Here is a 20,284-nt window from a genome sequence, read left to right as displayed (position 1 = left end):
CAGTATCCTTTGGGGATGCCCTGACAGTAATAACAACTGTGAAGCAGAAATTAGTACACTTAAGAGAAAAATAATGACATACTACTACTCTGTGTTGTTTTCTCCTCTGTGGTGTTTACTAAAAGAATCGGTAATATGTTATAAATGTTTTTGTAAAAAAAAAAAAGTTCATTCAGTTGACAGACACTGGATTCAGAATCACTTGACTGAAAACATAATGTGTGTAGCATTGACATTATTGTCCCCCTTCTTCTTCTCTCTTCAAGGCCACTGAATGACAAACAGAGTAACAACGGGAATACACAACTGAATGCTTTGAACAACAGTACACCAACATCAGCTGCCAACTCACCAAGACAGAACAGTACTATTCCCAGCCGAAAACCAGGACCTCTACCTTCAAGCTTGGATGACTTGAAGGTAAAAAAATAAGAGGGATTTGTGCATTCCTGTGCATCACTATAGGTCATAACTTGGAAACTGTTCACATCAAGAATAAGCTCAAATGCTATTTACTGATTAAAACTGTTCTTTTCTCTTGAGTGTTTAGAATAAGGTTGTCAGAGTTTTCATATACAACTCTTCTCAACTTAAATACTTTGTTTGATTAGCCTTCTCACGTGTATGTTCTAGAAATGGCATTTCTTTCACAATTAGAAGAGGAAGAAGAATTTCAGGCAGATGGTATAGGTACAGAATCTGATACCGTGGATAGACTATGAGGTATACTTCATGTAAAGTTATAGCCAAGGCAGATTTACACACTGGAACAGTAATTTCCTCATGACAATTTTAGTATAACAATGAAAGGTTTAGTTATGCAGTATAAATGAAGAGATGCCATAATGATTAACATATTTAGAGAAGTCACTACTCTAAAGCCATAGAAGTACCAAATCTATTTACACTCAATACATGTGCACTTTATCTGGAATCTTATTAGAAAATGGAGAGCAATTTTCTATCAGAAATTCAATAAATCTGACTGCTTATATATTTTATGTTTGTAAAAGAAACTCACATGTCATACAGCTCTAACTGTTCAGCTGCCAATTAAAGAACCTTTTGTTTGGTGGGTCTACTGAATCATCCAACTGACCTCATAAAACTTTTCAGAAAGAGATCTTAATGGTGTAACAAAGGGATTTAATGTGCTAGTGTTCCATGCTATAGTGATGGCTGCACTTCTGCCACTGTCTACAGGTTTGCTTCAGACATATTTCAGCTCAGAATTGGAGCTGTATGTTCATTTTTTCCATTTTGAGTATTTATGAAAAATCAGCAAAACTTTGTTACTAGTCATTGTACAGCAACTGAACACTCCTGAGGTTTCACCCACTTAAACAGTGAAAGTAAGTAGCAGGTAGTGGAATCAGAGGTGTCAGATCAGAGGTGTCACATCTAGTATGCTGAAGGATAATTTTTCTTACTGGAAAGTAAGGTAGAATGTACATAAGTAAGTTCATTTTCTTACTATCATGCTTTCTATTATTTCAGGTAGCAGAGCTTAAAATGGAGTTGAAATTGAGGGGATTACCAGTATCTGGAACAAAAACAGATCTTATTGAGCGACTGAAACCCTATCAAGATCTTAATAACAATGGAGTTGCTACTAGTAGCTCTGTTACAGTAACCACTTCTACTGGGGCCACAGGTAACACTGGGGAAGTGACTGTGGCATTTCCTGTCGCAACACTAAATAAACCAGTGGCTAATACCATGTCCAGCTTTCCTCCAGAAAAGTCATCTACCGGAGCTGGCTGCAAAATAGTAAATACTGAAAACATTGGCTCTCCTCTGCCTATATCTCCCTCTCCTTCAGAACAGTCTAGTCTAAGCACAGATGACACTAGTATGGCAGATACTTTCACAGAAATGATGACCATGATGTCACCATCCCAGTTCCTAAGTACTTCCCCACTGCGAGCAAATATGAGTGATGATAATCAGAATCGCAGCTGTGGAAGCATCTCAACCATGGAGTTTGATGTGGCAGAGAAGGACCGCAAGCTGCAAGAAAAAGAGAAGCAGATAGAAGAGCTCAAAAGGAAACTGGAACAAGAGCAAAAGCTTGTGGAAGTACTAAAAATGCAACTTGAGGTTGAAAAACGGGGACAACAGCAACAGTCTCAGGCTTCTGGGAACTCAGCTGCTTTGGAACAGAAACAATTCAGTGCTGCTGTCAAGGATGAAAACGCTCTTACCGACTGCTCTAGTACGAGTCAATCCATACCTGTAGTCAGCCATTCTTTAGGACAATCAGTATATACTAGTGGCCAGAATCCAGTTGCCAAAAAGGCGGTCGTTATCAAGCAGGAGATACCTGTGGCCAAAGCTGAACCTCAGAATGCCATTTCTCAATTTTATGTTAATCCTCAGAGGCAGCCACAAACTGCAGTTGTTGCCCAACCTCAAGCTTTATTAACTACCCAAGGAACTGCACAGCTGCTCCTTCCACTATCTATCCAGGGACCGAATTCTACTGCTGCAGTGCAGCTACCAGTTGGAAATATAAAGTTGCAGGTAAGGGTGTTTTTATTTCTCATCATGTAACCTGCATGGTACTACTTGCATAACTTAATCTGAATGAGCTGCTCATAAGATTTAACTTTAAAATCAGGCTTCTTCAGGGAAAAGAGTAGAAAAACTTAAGAGCCGATTTCTTTGTAACGTCTTCTCATACTTGCTTTCTCATTCACAGATGCTCAGTTTAACCTGCTGGTCTAAAGTAGAATTAAGCATATACTTCCCACTGGCATTATTGGACATAGCTAGATGATATCAGCTGCCACCCACATGTTTATTGTGGCAGCAAAGTACTCTTTGAGCTCCAGTGTGTACTTACTGTTGTGGCATGTTGTAGCATGCTAGGCTTTGGCACTAGAACGTGCACTATTGCATTTAGGAATACTTATGAGTGCTATAAAATTCTGATTAGGATGGGCCACCACAGTCCAAAGTGCAAGAGCTATTCCTGCTAGCTACACACTCAGACAGATCTTTGTCTAGATTGTTAAGTCTTCTGCTAGAAGTCTGTAATAACCTTAAGCAGCTTGTTCTGCTATTTCACTTTGCTGATATTACAGAAAGTTTCCCTATGGTACGAGCTGCAATTTCAGCAGCTATTGTAACTAGTAATGATCTTCTTAAGAACAACCTTTTTCTTGCATCATCAGTTGTCTTTCTAGTTACTCAAACCCAGTTCTTATAGTCCTTTCTTAGTGGTTATGCTCTCTATATATTCATTGCTCTCCACTGGACCCTCTCCAGTTTGTCGTTATCTCTCTTAAACTTTGTTAAAATACACACCACCTTTTAAGCTGGGAGTTCATCACTACCAGAGTAAAAATTTTGTCTCATACACAGTTCACGCTCATCCTTCACAGAATAAATGCTATTGCTGTTCTGCATATTCTGTGCAATAGGTTTTTACATTATGTAACTTTACTGTGAGATACGAATAATGAAAATAATTTTATTTTCATCCTTTAGGCTCAATCACAAGCTGGAATACAGACCCCATCACAAATACCTGCTCCTATTTCTTCCTCTGGCCTGGTCCAGAAAGCACCTCAGATGCATACTCCACAGTCAAAGCAAAATGCCATCACACAGCATGCACTTGTTGGTCAGACCCAACAAGTTGGAAAGGTTTGTGGCTAGCAACAAGCATTACAGTAAATAGTTGTGTTAATCTAGCTATAGGCAGTGCTTTTAGAATCTTTTTGTGTCATCTGCACTGTATATAAATTAGGAAGTCACCTAACATCTCTGTACATGTTTTGCTGTTTGATACAATGGCTTGTACCTCTCTTTCTGAAATTTTAGTCCATGCAGGTCTTTAGTTTTCAGCTGCAAATAAATGCATAAGGCTTTTGATCTTAATGGTACTCTGATTGGGACCATTCTTGCTACTTTCTTCCTCATGCTTAGCACAATAGGTATACCAAGTATTCCAGTCAGTTTCTTTTATTTGCCACTGGCTCAAAATGGAAGATACTTGTAGACAGTTCTTAAGAACAAGCTTTTACCCATGGCTTCAGAGTTGTACTCTTTTAAAGGAGTTCCTATTAGTTTTCCTCCTTTACCCTTGATTTCTTCCTTACTTACGAAGAAAGCTATGAACCGATACAGTGGGGAGAGCAACTCCAGTGAGTCAGAGCTCCACCATACCTACAATACATCGCGTCCTGAGGAATGCAGGGAGTGATTCAGAGAGAAATCCTTCTCTTCCTCTCTACACAGAACAATCTGCTCTGAAATGTCCCGTTCCAAAACAGGTATTCATCAGCAGTGGATGCATAGCTGAGTGCCAGTCCAGTCATGTTCATATGGTAACTGATAGCAACCCATCAACACCAGTCATCACAAAATAAAAGGCTTGCTTTTCCTTTAAGCCTTTTCAAAGTTGACCTCTATTATTAGGAACTCAGAGATTGGTTTTGGACCATTACTGCTTCCTTATCACTATCACCTCTTAAGGCTCCCATCACAGAAGAACAAAGTTTTTTAGCCTGCCCCCAAGGAAAGGATAATTGGGAAACATTTAAGTAACATTTCAAGATAAGAGAGTCATTTTTACAGTATGTTACGTAACTGCTACAAAATATCTCAGCCTTCAAAATTTATATTTCAGTTTACAAAAGTGCACCATAAACCTGTATTTTGATGTGATTTGGGGCTTCTACCTGTGCAATGTCCTCCAGTCTGCTTCTGATAAGGTCCTTGTTACAGATTAGAATATGTCTTAGGAGATGTATAATTATGTCCAGCCGTTCTCTAGACTGCTGGCTAATAATGGGGAACACAGCTAAATAAGAATCATCACTCTTCAGACTGCTTGTTCAGTCTGTTTCGTTTCATGGACGTGGAGGTTATCCTAAGAAGTCAAAAAGGTTAGTTATCTGGGGTTTGATGAGGGGCTAATGCCAGAAACTAGCAGTTTGCTTCCTTTGCTGTCTAGAAGTTACTTGAAATATTTGCAGGAGATAACTAAGAATCGTATCCTCTGTCCCCCTATTCAGATCAGGGAGACCACAGAGTTCCCAGCAGACTTTAATCTGCACCCAGCTATCCTGAAGCTGAACAGCCTAGCTGTTGTAGCAGTACTGCCATCGCTTACGTGGGAAACCAGACAGCATCAACTCAGAGTTTCCTACATCAGAATGCGAAACACTGATGTGATACAGTGTATCAGGACAAGCTGGTCTTCCTAATAGCAATCACCTCCGTAAAAGGTTTTTGCCATAATCAGTTTTCATTGAATCCATCTAGACTTTCTCAGGTAGCTCAGATTTTTATGCAAACAAGCTTTTTTGGATGGTCAGACTGTATTTCACAAAGCTTATCCCTGGCTTCACCTCTGTCCATGTCATAAAGGTATCGGGGAGTGATACTGAACTTAAAAGAACAGTCTTGTGCACTCATACATTCATAGCTGCTCTTCCTCTCCCTTTAACGTATGAGACTGCTTGGAATCATCTGCAATGAGTGTATTGACTGTCAGTTGAGACACAGTTCATATACCAATAATCAATATATTATTATTATATATTGATTGATACCCGAGTTCATTAGTTATATCTTTTGCCTCTCCCTTACTACTTATAAATATGTGTAGTCAAAAGAAATTAGAATTATATGGCACAAACCAAACCATTTTTTATAAAACAGGCAGCACAGAACAAGTGTGGATACATACACTAGTTTGTATCAGGCCAGAAATAAGTTCATTTTATTGACTGTGTCCACTAAGTGGGGAAATTGTGCATACTGTATGAAACTATTCCATACTTTTCTGAATGTATTTCAGAATAATTATATTACACTTTCTCATGTTTCCTGGAAAATCACAGGAAAATATTTTTAGTTATCAGTGATAAATGAAAGCATGTCATAGCACGCAGTTTCTTTCAAAGAGTAATTGTTCTTGATTTTACTTTATTAATATCATTTACCCAATGTTATGTATTATTAAAGAAAAAAACAAACCACAACAAGAAGCCACCAAGCACAACCTAAGACTGATCTATTAATCCTTTACAGGTTTTTCCACCTACTACATCAAACACAGTATTTTCCTATCAGACTGCACCGGTTACAACACCTTCACAATCTTTTATTAATAAAACATCAAACTCTAACATTCTCACTGGTGTTAATCAGGTTCCCTCTGTGCAGAATGGACCTGCTACTCCTAATAAGGTAAGATTAGCCCAACAATGTTCCATACTGTTCAGTTTTATATTCTTCTTAACATGTAACTGTAAATACTTCAGTTCACTAAAGGACAAAGAATGGTTTTGTAGATTTTAATACATATATACACATGTGTGTATACATGTGTGAGAGAGAAATAAACTATTGTTTTATCCCTCTGATTACCTATGTTATTGTTATTTGTAGAGTGGTAGGCAAAATAGGATAATCTAGAACTCAATATATGTGCAACTCACTAGAACATGTTGTTTAGTCATTATTTTGTTATTTCACACAGCCTGCCTCTCCATCTCAAGCCCAGCCATTTATTGTGCAACAGCCCCTCTTCAACAGCACAATATCCAAGACAAAAGATCCTCCTCGTTATGAAGAGGCCATAAAGCAGACCCGCAATATTCAGACCTCGCATCGTGAGGTAGTTTTCTCCTGTTTAGTCTATTAAAAACATTTTTTCTCTTCATGGTTACTTATCAAAGCCATTGCTTTAGTTTTTTCTTTGATATCTAGATTTTCTAATATATCCTGTTAATATTTTCAGAACTGTGTTTAATAATGGGACTCATTTCATTATTCTTTTTATTAAAGCAACAGACATGTAAGTAAGTGTTAGAGTATCCAGTTGGTGACATGTATAGTGGGGATAATGCTGCTATTGCTACTTAATATTAACTAGCCTTCAACTGACTTGTTTCAAGGATGTATGACACCCAGGAGATGAAACTTTGGGGTGGCTTTGTTGCTGGTTTTGTGCTGGCAGACACTCAGGCAGAAGCATGGGTATCTGATGCTGTTTGGTACGTTCTTGGCATGTGTAAGACATCCTTACAGTAAAGACACAAAGCTGGTCTTACACAATTCTATCACTACTAGTTACTGAAATGCCTCCCTGCTGGCCTTTTCTCAGGAGCTAGATCTCCTGATGACAAGTTACTTCTTCTCTCCAGAGTATAACCAGTGTTTTCATTTTGGGACAGTTATAAAATTCTTAACTTTTCCTAGATCATTTTTGAAAGAATGGTTTTGTGAGGGTTTGTTACCTTTTGCATAAGGTTCGGGTATGCAGGAGATGGCTGTGTAAAACAGATGAGCAGTTGATGAAACCTTCCTCCTTTAGAAAAGAACGTAAGTCCACAGATTGGAAAAAACCCCAAAATCTAACAAAATGCAACTTACGTAAAGGCTATTTGAGAGAATGCAGTTCAGGGTGCATCCCCAAAGTCCTGTGGCTATTCCAGATACCCCACTACAAAACAGGACTGGCAGTTCTTATCCGTAGTTTTCTGCACCTCTCTTCCAGGTTGCCTTCATTAAATCTTGTCTTGCTTTTCAGATGTTTTTCCCTATTCCTTTGTAGTGAAACTGACCACTGGGATTACCAGTCTCTCTCCAAACCATTTCTGTTTTCTAGAGTGACAGTTTTCTATGAAGTATTTTAGTCTTGATCATAGGTTAGTACTTAAGTGGTATTGAAGGAAGCTAGGATCAATCAGCTTAAGGAAAAATACTACATGATAAAAAGAATAATCCTTGTCTTATACACTACAGCTTTCCAGTGCGCACAGTCAGCAGATGGATGATCTTTTTGATATTCTCATCAAAAGTGGAGGTAAGCTGAGAGACATCTGTGTGATGAAGTGATTTAAAACCCAATAATAAAAACTGAGTACTATAATCAAAGGAAATAATTCTTCCATGGAGAGGAGGTAGAAGCTGTCAAGCCTGGATGAAACTAGTATTTCTGAAAGGTTGGAATAATTATCTATTAAAGAAAAAAAATAGCACAACACATACAGTCAACCTGCTGTGGAACTTGTAAGTTAGCCCAGGCAGACCTTCGGAATAATCCACACAGCATTCAGGTGATTAAAACACCACCTGAAATTAGCACAGATTTAATTGGGAAAAGATAGTGAGTCCATATCATGTACATTGGAACTACACAAGAAATAACATATTGAAGTATGTTGACAGTAAAGTGTTATTAAATATAACCATGTGTTATCAAGTCTAAATGTCAAAGATGAACTAGTAGGAAAAGTATAGAGACATGAGTAACAACTTCCAAAGTTAAAGTAAGGGAGCTATCAGAAAGGAACTGAAATAACTAAATACACAAAGTGGCAAGCATAATTAGGCTTTGTGGACTAAGAAGTTATTAAAATATTGGGAAATGTACTGGTGTCAAGCAGTTTAATTAGCTTAATGTTTTGTGCAAGTGTTGTATAAGGATCTTGACAGCAGTCAATGACAGGCTATTAGATGATTTTAGTCATATTCTAAATAACAAAGTATTTTCTCTTTTCCAAAACAAATTACAAGCCAGCTGGAAAATAGGCAGGGACCTGTACAGTGAACAACTCAACCTAAATTCAAAAGTACTTTCAGTGTTTTTATTAAAAATTGCATGGGTAGTTTGAAGAGGTTATACCCCTGGAACAGAAGATGTAGGAAACATTGGCGTGCTTACTTAAATACTTGATTTGAGTGTCACATTACTAAATGTGTTTGATCTTAAAGGTAACAATTTGTGAAGCTGCCATAAAAAAAAAGCAAATGTTTCCTGATCATCTTTGTGAAAAACAAAGAAAATCATTCAGGGCTCTTGCACTCATGTAAGCCCTACACTGAGAAAACGTTTAGTTGAAGAACATACTTCAAGGGAGCAAGAGGGTCCATTTAGTAATGCTTTGCTTTTACTAAGCAGTCATTTTAATAGGTGCTCTTAAAGATTTTAGGAATGTGGGTTTTGCTTGGAAAACTGATGCAAGATATATTGTTGGGTATGTTTTTGCTGGCAGAAACACCATCTGTTCTAGATGATATGTTCCCATATTCTGGTCTGTCTAGTCTTTGAACTCCATTTGCCTGTAAGAATTAATTGGAACTTGATTTGCTTTCTTTCCTTTTATTGTCACTGCCTCTACCTTACATGGAACTTCTTGATGTACAAGTAGTTTTTAGATTCTAGATTCAGAAACAAATGCATCCTAATCACATCAGTTGATCTCAGATTCTAATTCATCAACAGGGACACAGGAACTAAACAGGGATTGAACTGAAAATTGGTTCAGTTACTCTTCTCTACGTGTTGGTTCCATAATTCTTCTGATTAGTCAGAACTATAAGCATAAAGGAGGTAAAGCTAATACCTGAGAAAATGGTTCCTTTTCTCCATCACTAAAAATATTCTACTTTGACTGGAAGCAAAACTCTGGATCTTGTTTTTAAATACTTTGTTGTGCACAGAATACCTGACTTAGTCTGAAGCATGTAGTGTTTATATTATTAGAACAGCAAAGGTTACTCTTACAACATTGAATTCACTTTGGATGCATCTCAAAGAGGGAAAAAAAGGAGTGGAAGTAGTAAATCTGAGGATATATGTCATTATCTTTTCTGAATTCAATACTAGATTTTTTTTTAATTTCTTTTAATTACAGAGATTTCCCTTCCAATAAAGGAGGAACCATCTCCTATTTCTAAAATGAGACCAGTAACAGCTAACATCACTACAATGCCAGTGAACACAGTGATATCCCGTCCACCACCACAAATCCAAATGGCCCCTCCTCCTGTGCCCTTAGAACCAACCACCAGCTTGTCTATTAGCCTGGAAAACCAACTCGAAGCCCTCCTGGATGGAACTTTACCATCGGGTAATGAAATTCCTCAACTGACAAGCAGTAACGAGGACAGAGAGTCATTTTCTTTGATTGAAGACCTCCAGAATGATCTGCTTAATCACTCCAGCATTCTAGAACACTCTCATTCACCCATGGAAACATCTGACCCACAATTTACCACTAATAATTCCTGCCTGTCTCTTGACCTTCCCGATACAAACTTGGACAATATGGAATGGCTAGACATTACGATGCCCAGCTCCTCATCTGGACTCACTCCTCTCAGTTCTGCTGCCCCAAGCATGTTTTCCACTGATTTTCTGGATCCACAAGATCTGCAGTTGCACTGGGATTAAACTCTGCAAGTCTCTTTACAGCAGACGTCCATTATTATACCATTCTGATTGTAGTTAAGATAAATTAAGACAGTAGTGTTTGGAAGAACAAATGCTTGAAGCTAATTCTTTATTGATTTTCACGTTTACAACAGTGAATTACTTTATGCTCCTATCAGTAATGCAGATCAGGGCCCTCTGAAATCTGTATTTCACAAGGCAAGAAGATGATTGCACTTAGTGCTTTAAAGTACCCTGTGGTAAATGCATCACAAACATTCAAGAAAGAAATTGTGTCTCTCACTTTGTAATGCTTAAAATGAGCAACACAACATGGCTAAACTTAAAATAAGCAAAAGTGAGATTCAACTGTTTGTACTGACACAGTGAGCAAATAGTTGGGGGAGGGTGAGGTATCACTGCACTTCATTGTTCCTGTGGATAGCCTGAGCCAGGTTTGGAATTCATTGGGAGGGCAAAGGCAAGTAGAAGCACTGGCTGGTTCAGTGAAATTTCATATATCTAGTCGTTTGATTTGTTCACGTTGTTTTTATATTTTGGTTTTGTGGGTTTAAAAACTCTTCCCCTGTTCTTTAGTCATGAGGGTAGAATTTAAAGCATCCAAAAAGGACGTTAAGGGTAACTGCAGGAAATCCAGTGTAGCTACACCAGGTAATACTGCGAACACTGAATTCTGTATAGCAATGCTCTGGATTCAATAGCTAGGTTTTAATGTGTATATCAGACAGTTATTTGTATACTCTTTTAACTTTGTATAGCTTATTTTTGCAAACAGAGGGGAACAGTGGTCTTCAAACAAAACATTACTATAATGGAAATAGCAAATATCCTGCTTTACTTTGTGGTTGAGTATATTGTTAGATCATTGAAGCAGTATTTCACCATATGAGAACAGTTTGAGGAATTAGAAGAGATTAATGCTGTTGTGCACTATGATCATACAAGCATCAATGCAAGAATAGTCCAAATGCCCTCAGTAAACGGTGTCTGTAAGATCACGTGGAGTTGCAGGGGGCAGTACTGACAGGACACACATCACTTCTTAATGAATATTTATTGAACAGCTTTGTCTACCACTACATAACATCAGGGAAGCTGAACAGAGATGCTGCTCAGTGAAAATCCGAAATAGCGCACAAGCTTATGGAAAATTATAAAGGGGTGATAGGCAGTATTGGGATGTACTGCTTTGTAACAAGAAGGCATATTTTATACCTGAAACAGGTGATAGCAAAAATTAAATTCTTACCTCACAGCGCATGAAAATATTTTTTAAGGCCCTTAGGAGTTTTTTTCCAGAGTCTATTATGAAAGCAGTTGGAAAAACAAACAAAAAAATGTAAATAGAAGTAATACAGTTTGTAATTCTGTGGTTGTCTCTCAGGTAATAGTTGTTAAATGTTGCCATAGATGATGTAGGCTGATAATCAAACATAAAATTGGAATTATTTCCTATTAGGGAATTCCTTAAAAGGAAACAGTCCTCTGTTTCATGAACAATGGAAACATGATATGATTTCTAGTCTGAAAATGGATATTGCAGAATTCTTTCCTCACTGCCAACTATCAAAACTAAAGTTTCATAGGAAACAATGAAAAAATGTCCTGAAGGGTTTTGCTTGTTTCGTGGAGTAATGAAATGTATCCAAAAAGTCTCAAAGAAATAATGAAAACAGAAAGTATCTGTAAACTGTTTAGCAATCTATGCCACACTTTAAAAAATCCAACCCAATGCAATCATGTCAACATCAAACAGTACTTCCATCAGAAATGTTGTGAAATTAGCTGCAAATTTGTCTCCAGATATGCAATGCAGTCTGGTTTATTAATATTAAAGAATTCCATTGGCTTCAGATAAAATAGTGGATTGTAGAATTGATTCAGGATTTAAGCTGACATCACATGTTTCCATCATACCAATATCTGCACTTTAAATCATTATGTATCTCCAGTAGTTTTACAGGTCAGGATTTATTTTGATCTGAAACTAAGTACAGAAAAACAATCTACAGAGATTTTTCACAACAAAAGAAGGTGGTGAAAGATGTATTTGCTTATTCCTTCTTTCTGTGCCTACGATACTTGAGTACAGTATTACACATGGACTGTTTGCCTTAAAGTTTGATGGTACAGGACTCTTCAATAACATTGAACAAATACATTCAACTTTTTGCATTAATACTCTAAAAAACTAAGTGTCCTCAGCTGTTACAAGAAAAAGCATTAAGGACTTTTGGTCTAAGAACAACTTTGAATGAAACTTAGTGTTCTGCAGTACTGTCAACTTGTTTTTGTGATAAACCAGACATCATACCACCTATGTGTGGTTAGAGTTAACCCCTTTCTGGCCCTGCCTTTTGATTAAATAAGAGGCAAACAAATTAATTTTTAGAGGACCCAGACCTCTAATTAGCCTAGAGCAACTGTACTGTCATTTTTGATGTGCATGTAAATAAAGCTTAAAACTGGCAGTCATCTTGCTACAAAGCTATCCATATTGGCAGTGTAGAATGTTAACTAATCCATAGGAATCTATGTGTAGAAATAAACCCAAACAGTTGGGATGTGTTGTTATCAGTACAGTACAGCTTTCTACTCTAAAAGTCTCTTAAAAAAAAAAACCTAAAAAAAATAAGGGATCATTTTAGTTTTTCAAGTACAAATATTCTAGTGTAGGGACTGTGTGATTTACTTTTTTGTACATTTCAGAATTATGTGTATTAAACCTTATCTGTAATGGTTTGCTTTCAACTTTGTTCTGAAATGTGATTCTTTGCCATAGTTCTATATGCCTGTTATGGCAGAAATAGATTTTGCTTAGACTTTTGTGTGTGCATGTTTTACATGACAATTTTTGTAACAAATACATCCTAGAAATTTAATCATGCCTGTGCAGTTTGACTGTACAGAACTGAATATATTTCTCATTAAGAGAACAGTTGCAAAGGAATACACTGGCACTAAACTCGCCATGTAATGGCTGTAATATACTAACAGGACACATCCTATCTAATGTGTTGTTAGAGCCTCAAAGTAGCAAAGAAAACCATTTTATCAGTATGAAAAATCAAAAGTTGGTGTTAACACTTCTACACACAGAGAGCTCAGACACACCTTTACAAGGTTAATGTACTCAAGAGGAGTCACACCCTGCATTTAATACAGAAACGGTATTGGTTATGCACTTCTGGTGCCATTCATTCAACATTATTTAAAAAATTAAGTTTACAGGCAAAATTTTATTATAAGTAGTTCGTAAAAATCATTGTCATGAATTCAGCAATTCCCTCAGAAAAGGCATTTATAGCAGTTGCTCTCTACCAAAATTGAGAGTCTAATCCAGCAATGTGAGCTTGAGGAATCAGACCCTTAAAAAGCTGAGGCCACAGCTTTTAGAAATTATCAATACTTAATACTGAAATTTCTTTCCTATTTCTAAATACACCAACAGGAGTTATGTTCAAGGAGCAGGTGATTCGAGGACGAGTTTTAGCATTCCAGTTTTTATGCTACATAATCTCAAACACTCAGATGCCTGAAAAGTGTCAGTACTGTAATTGGAAACCAGGCACAAGCTCCTCAACTGCTTTTAAAGCAAAGAAAATGCAATCATGAAATACATTTAACTGGAAGGGCATTATGTAATCAGAACACAGTAAAGCTCACTGATGTAAACAATTATTATTTGGATGGCATCCTCAATGTATTATAAACAAAGTAAATTCTATTAGAACTGGAAAAAAAAAATCTTCCATTTATCTCTAGTAAATGTTCTGTTAAAATTCCTTGTGTTGTGGTCTATTAAATTGCCTTTTGATGACTTCTAGACCATACTGCAGATAGCTTTTTCACGTGAGATAGGAGGAATGGAGTTGCATGTAGTATATACATGACCAATAAAGAGCTCCATTAAAACTCTAATACTTGTTTTGTACCAGAAACTAGAAATAAAGCGCAAAGAGACACATACCTTATTCTGTTGTGTCCCATACTTAATATAAAGACATTTTAAGGTAAAAGTGCATAAATGTATTTGTAGAAATCTAGCCAAAAAAAACCATTCTAGCAATGAGAGCAAATTCTCAATAAAAAGCAGGGAATGGTTAAGAACTATATAATCACACTATTTTTATAAAAAAAAAAATACAGCTCATATATTCAAAAGACAGCCTAAAATAAATTATAATAATTTAATAAAATTTTAAATAGCAACCAAAGCATTGCCATTTACGTTGCCAAAGGAGGCGCTTTGTATTTTGAAGCATAGGGAATTAAACCCCCTAAAGTATTATCCATACTTTTTTAAAATTAATGATGTAGATATTTTCAAAGCTGGTTTTGATGTTTAACAGTACAGATTTGTTTTTGTTGTTGGAGAAATTTGTATTAAGTAATAGCACAGGCTTTTTCCAGATAGGATTTTTCTTCACAGTACTGCTTGCAGTAGATATAATGCTAACCCTGGTGGGTGTTTCTCCTCTTCTTTTCATAGTCATTATTATGTCTTAGCATCTCATTTTGTGGAAAGAAGATGACAGACACCTGTCTCTAGGGCCCTCTTCATTTACGCACTACTCTACTAAATGCAAATGATGGCAATCAGGGCGTCAGTTAATGCATTGCCTTTCTATAAGAAACCATGATGCCTTTGTATTTGCTGTTTGCACCCCGAAAATCAATTCCATATGTTGAATGCCATATGTTTTGCACATTGTACTGTATATATGTAACGCATACTGTATTTTTATATGTGTACTACAGTTATCAAATATTTTGTACATAGTGGCAATATTGTAGCTACTGAGGAAATGTTTGATATTTCAGCATTTTTGCTAAGTGTCTCAAATAAAAAAGGCAAACTGTGTTCCTTTGTCCATGGTTACTACTTAAGAGAAAAACACTATTAATAACAACAAAAATTCTAACTTCTATGAGTCAGAAATGTTTGGCCTATGTTCTAAGAATGAAGTGTGTACTCAGACAAACTAAAAGCACAATGTCTTCAAAATCATAGACAAATTATGTAAGAATAGAGATTTCCTTAACTCTCAAAGGTTAGGTTTAGATATTTTTTTTTCCTATTATTTGAAGAAATGCTTTTATATTAATTCCTTTCCTGTTTGGGGGGGGGGGGGGGGGGGGGGGGGGGGTATTCTTTTCTCAAGAAAAAGTAGGGTAAGAACACAGACTTTTCAGTACTTTTGTCATTTAAAACAAATCAACCAACCCTACTGTATGCACAAGTGTAACTCTCTCATATAACTTTCAGGTAAAACCTGTGATACTCTCCAATACATGTTCAATGAAGTAGCTTCATAAAAACTAAAGCAATTGTATTCAGTGACAGGTTTCTGTAGCTCATAATGATACAGTCCTCATTTTGTAATTTGTAACTGTATTTTCATGATGTGCTGCTCCTGCTGGGAGCAATTAACTAGCTCACTGAAAAACTACTGTCTTGGGCTCAGCACAGTCTTAAAAGCCTACGCTCCTCAGAGTGCCTGTCCAGCCACAGAACTCTTTAGAAAGGGTGAGCAGTTTGGAAGGGAGTGCTTGCCCCGGGCTGCCCAGAGAGTGGCCACTTGTTAACTGCACAAACCTAAGAAGCACTGACAGAGTATTAATGGCTGCAAAGCAGTATTAAGTCATTTTGGACATTTCTTTTTCACAAGCAAAATACCTTACTTAAAAAGTCTTCTTAAGTATAGCAGAGAAGAGGACGTTACAATTACAGAGTGTACATACTGACTGTACAGCAGTGCTGGGTTACTGAAGAGATCAGCCAACAAGCACTGCTTTACACCCATCCTCAACAAAACGAAACACATGATCAAAACTCAAGATGATGTGATAAGACTCAGGAAAATACAGTGTGATTCTAGTACATCTCTTTATCAACCACAGAGAGTCAAGTCACTAGCAAAATTCTCTTAAGGATAATCTCTATTAGATTAGTCCACACCTTTTGCTGGCAGAGAGAGGAACAAGCTACAACATCAAAGTCATGCATAGAAGCAACAGTAAGGGAGATGGTGGGCTCCAGTATTCTGACTCACAGTGCCAGGGTGACAAAGGAAGAAAGAAAAAACTTAGAAGAGTTTTTTCTTCCCTTTGAGAGAAGGGTTTGGTTTTGCAAGACAGTAGTTCAGTTTGGGGGCGGTAGTAGTAGTTTTGTTTTGGGGGCAGGGGGAGGGTGGGGGGGGTGAGGGGAGAGGTGTTGGGTAGGATATACTGAATACTCCCCAGATAGTTTTACTTCATTTGTGAGAGTCAAATGCAACATTTTATTCACTTAAGCAAATGAGCTTTCAAGGTCTCTCAGAGCAATGTAACACAGTTATGAAAAATACCATTGCGGATTAAGGGTGTATTTCCCCTTGCAATGCTGCCTTCTGCTCCTACCTGAGTTGCACTGCCAGACACAGAAAGAAATCCCAAACAAGTTTCACGTGGTCTTATCACCTCGAAAATACTGTGATTCTTTTTTATACTGTACAGTACTAGTCTGGAATTTAAGAAAGTAAAAAGTGTGTCACAGTTTTCTGACTAGAGGCTACCTGTAATCCTCTAACAGTACAAAAGAATTTGTTAAAAAAAACCTCAAAGTAGTACAAAGGAAAAGGCTATTCTGTGAGAAATTAAGGGATATTTCACAACTACAGTAAGGCAAAGAAAGGATTAGAATAAAATTACAGCCACTTTCACTCAAGGCCTTCCTGAATTCCAAGGTTTTTCAATATGTGCTGGACTATTGGATTTCATATTTACATTTTGGATTCTGCTCAGTTTGTGATCTAGAAACACCTCTATGCATTTTTCAGAAGATTGAGCTATGAGCTGTTCAATATGCACAAAGCATCTTTTACATATTTACTATTATACTTCCTCTTGTGGAGGCAGTCCCCATACTAGATCACTCACCCTTTCCTTATTCAAGTCTGTCATCAGCATAGAACATCAGAGCGTGGCCAATTATTACAACACCCAAAAACTGTTAAGCAGTACCCTTAATTAAAAAAACTCACTAATATGCCCTTCAAATTTCACAAAACTTTAACAATTCTAAGCTTGTAGGCTATATATGCCACACTTACCTTCAGGCATCACACACCAAACACAGCCCTTTCTGACTATGTGTTTGTGCATTACAGAACTTATAGTTGAATATATCAGAGACAAAACACACGTTTCAGTGCCAGCTGGCAATTTGGGAAGCTGATTGTTTCACAAAGACCAAGAAAAATAAACACATAATACTTCTTCCCCCAAATCTGTGTTTGTATTATGATGTCAACACCAACACAATGACTGATGAAACTTGAAATTATGCTGAATTAATTTCCTCCACAAGCTAAACCTTGGTTTGCAATAAAACCTGAATATATTAAACCAAGTTCTACAAATGGCCATCATGACATTCGTCTTTAGTCTGTACAAGATTAAATGCTGTACACTCCTACCTATTAGTGTGTTCTGTACTGTCTCAAGTCAGAGATGTCTCCTTGATAGCAAAGAATTCTGCACATTTCCCCACACCCTACACTATGGTTTACACCACCACCAAGACCTCCCTAAAAAAGAACCAAAGAAGCTAATTGGAGGAGCATCTGAGATGCAACAGCTAAAAGGTTTGTGGGGTTGAGTTTTGGTGGGTTTTTCCCCTTTGTGTATCCATAAGTGTACAGAGTAGCTGAGAAATATTTTCCCTTAGATAAGTTACCTGAAGATGAGTCTCCAGTCTTCTTTTCAAAATAACGACGGTGGGGCCACTCTACCATAACACTGCATCATTCTTGAATCCCTCCAAGACAACTGCTGTTGATAAGAAATAAAAATAGTGAACAGAAACATCCTTCCATAAAGCTAGGTCAAAGTCTAAGCTTAAATAATTGAGGAACATTCCAGCAACCCCATAGCAAAGCTTTATAAACTCAGTTATACAATTGCACAAATTCTGCATAAATGTGACTGTTCCCCTGTGGCTCCTTGGGAGAGTCAGGGAGATGTGGAGAAAGGCCTAGTTTTATACATTAGCATCAAAGCCCTCTCCTAATGCAATACCTAAGCATGAGGCTTAAGGAAAGAAGGAAAAAAAGCCTGGTGATAACCTTCTTTCAACAAAATCTCTGACATTATCTTTTCAGCACTGGAGTCTACTGAAGGCTTTCCTTTAGGAAATCTATGTTATGTTTTAAAAAAAGGCTTTGTCAGAAGAGAACACTGCATGAGAAGGATTCAGCATAAAGAATAAGGACTTTCACAGAGCTCAAACAACATAAAAGATATTTTCAAGCAAAAGTATCCAGACATCAAAAGAAACCACAGGTAATTGCACCTTATAAATCAGATTTGTATTTTTAGGTATAAAAACTATTGCTTTGCTAAGCCAGCTCGCAAACAGCACTTTGCTCAGGTATCTAGCATTGAGGAAGCTAGGCTCACAGACTAGGCAATGTTTTTTAAACCAAATGAAGAATTTCCTCTCAGAAGACCTTTATGATTTCAAATCGAGCGTTCCATCTCCCCACAGTTAAGGAAGACCTGGAGCATTAGGAGCTGCTTCACCATAAAATACCATTTCTGGCAGCAACTGAAGCGTTCATTTAAAAACGTGGTGTTTCTGAAGCTAACAGCTCCTATGAATCCCACACGCAGTTCTTCCTGTCGTGAAATTACTTCTCCCCTCAGGACGGCACCGAGCCACCAGTAAACACCGACGCAGGACCCGCCATGACGAGCCGCAGCTGATAAGCGCGGCGGGTAAAGGAGCGCGCCCGGCAGGTTTCACAGGCAGCCTAAAGGGATCGCCACAACTAGAAGCTGTTTCCAGATCACTTCTGTAGGTATCTAGGAGACCGAACCTAGGAGAGTAAGTATTTGAGTATCGCCACTGCACTTCGCAACACTCAGTTTGCGCAGGGGGACAAGCACCGGGCCGTTAACAAGTTCGGTACCGTTTAACTGCCCGAACGCTTCGCGCCTCTCACCGGCTGAGGACAGCTGAGCTGCCCGCCCGCCCGGCCGCTCGCGGGCCTGAGCACCACCGCAAGGCAGGAGCGCCCTCTTCTGGTAAGCAGCCCCCCGCCTGCCCCCGCCAGCCGCCGCACAACACAACGGCGCCTTCAACCGGGAGGCCCCCCTCGGCCCTGGGGCCCGCGCCCGGCCCGATCGCCCTGTGAGGCGGGAGCGCCGGGGCCCCGGCGCCTGGGTGAGGCCGACCCGGGACGCCTTCTCAGACAAAGGGGGCTGTTCCTCGCCGCCCCCACGGAGAGAGCGCATCTCCCTCCTACAAACACCGCTGCTTCAGCACACACCTGCCGCGGCACCGGACCGGCGCTCCCTCCGCGCCTGAGGCCGCCAGGTGCCGGCGGGGCCGCCGCGCGGGAGCGGCGCCAGGGATAGAACGGCACCGGGCAGGCCAGTTAACGCAGGCGCGGTGGCCAAGTGGTAAGGCGTCGGTCTCGTAAACCGAAGATCACGGGTTCGAACCCCGTCCGTGCCTCGGCGCTTTGTCGCCGCTGGGAAGTCTCCCCGATCCTTTTTAGGGGAAGGCGGTGCGGCCGCCCCGTGGGAGTCCGGACTCCGCCCGCCCGGGCAGCCAGGGCGAACGGAGACACCTCCTGCCCACCCCGCTCTGGTCGGGCAGCGACTCTGCCGGGTGCAGCCCGTGGCGGCGCTCTACTGCCGCGTGCCGAGCGCAAATGGCCGCGGTCCGGCCTTGTCCCTCTCCCCGCCAGGGCGGGCGGGCCCGCCGGCTGCGCGCTCCTCCGCCTCTCCCTACCTCGCGACGTGGCTGCCTCCAGAACCGCTATTTTGCAACAACAGAACCGTTCTTCGGACCACGTCCCTTGGGTCAAACGAGAGACGCTCCGGCTCAGGGGGACGGCGCAGAGGCAGAGGGGGCTCGCGGACGTGCAGGGAAGGGCGGGAAGCCGCGAACATGGCGGCTCAGAGCAAGCACGTGCCCAAGCTAAAGGAGCCAGGACTGAAAGACATGGCTGGCCTGAAACCTCCCCAGGCAGCCCACAAGCAGCCCCTGGCATCCAGGCTCTGAGGGCTCTCATTTGCCAGGGAACACTCCAACTA

General features: G+C 39.4%; 1 protein-coding gene and 1 long non-coding RNA gene across 2 annotated transcripts in view; one reads left to right on the top strand and one right to left on the bottom strand.

The window, feature by feature from the left end:
- MRTFB (myocardin related transcription factor B) overlaps positions 1 to 10,251 on the top strand; it is a gene marked incomplete at its 5' end in the record, with an annotated part of 49,392 nt that extends 39,141 nt beyond the window's left edge. The window contains 7 exons of the mRNA XM_084271148.1: positions 267 to 420; positions 1,498 to 2,523; positions 3,493 to 3,651; positions 6,046 to 6,204; positions 6,497 to 6,634; positions 7,765 to 7,825; positions 9,660 to 10,251. Of these exons, the coding sequence (XP_084127274.1) occupies positions 267 to 420; positions 1,498 to 2,523; positions 3,493 to 3,651; positions 6,046 to 6,204; positions 6,497 to 6,634; positions 7,765 to 7,825; positions 9,660 to 10,198 (2,236 nt within the window). The 3' untranslated portion in view covers positions 10,199 to 10,251. The remainder of the gene's footprint in view (positions 1 to 266; positions 421 to 1,497; positions 2,524 to 3,492; positions 3,652 to 6,045; positions 6,205 to 6,496; positions 6,635 to 7,764; positions 7,826 to 9,659) is intronic.
- The window catches only part of LOC311197394, a 34,570-nt gene extending 16,564 nt beyond the window's left edge, over positions 1 to 18,006 (bottom strand). The window contains exon 1 of the long non-coding RNA XR_014617632.1: positions 17,919 to 18,006. This is a non-coding gene — a long non-coding RNA (uncharacterized lncRNA). The remainder of the gene's footprint in view (positions 1 to 17,918) is intronic.
- Positions 18,007 to 20,284: the final 2,278 nt, after the last annotated feature.

Source organism: Gallinula chloropus, assembly GCF_964237585.1.
Source record: "Gallinula chloropus genome assembly, chromosome: 15".
In the NCBI taxonomy this organism is placed as follows: Eukaryota; Metazoa; Chordata; class Aves; order Gruiformes; family Rallidae; genus Gallinula; species Gallinula chloropus.
The sequence above is the reverse complement of the archived record's forward strand: the minus strand, read 5'-3'. Positions and strand labels throughout refer to the sequence as shown.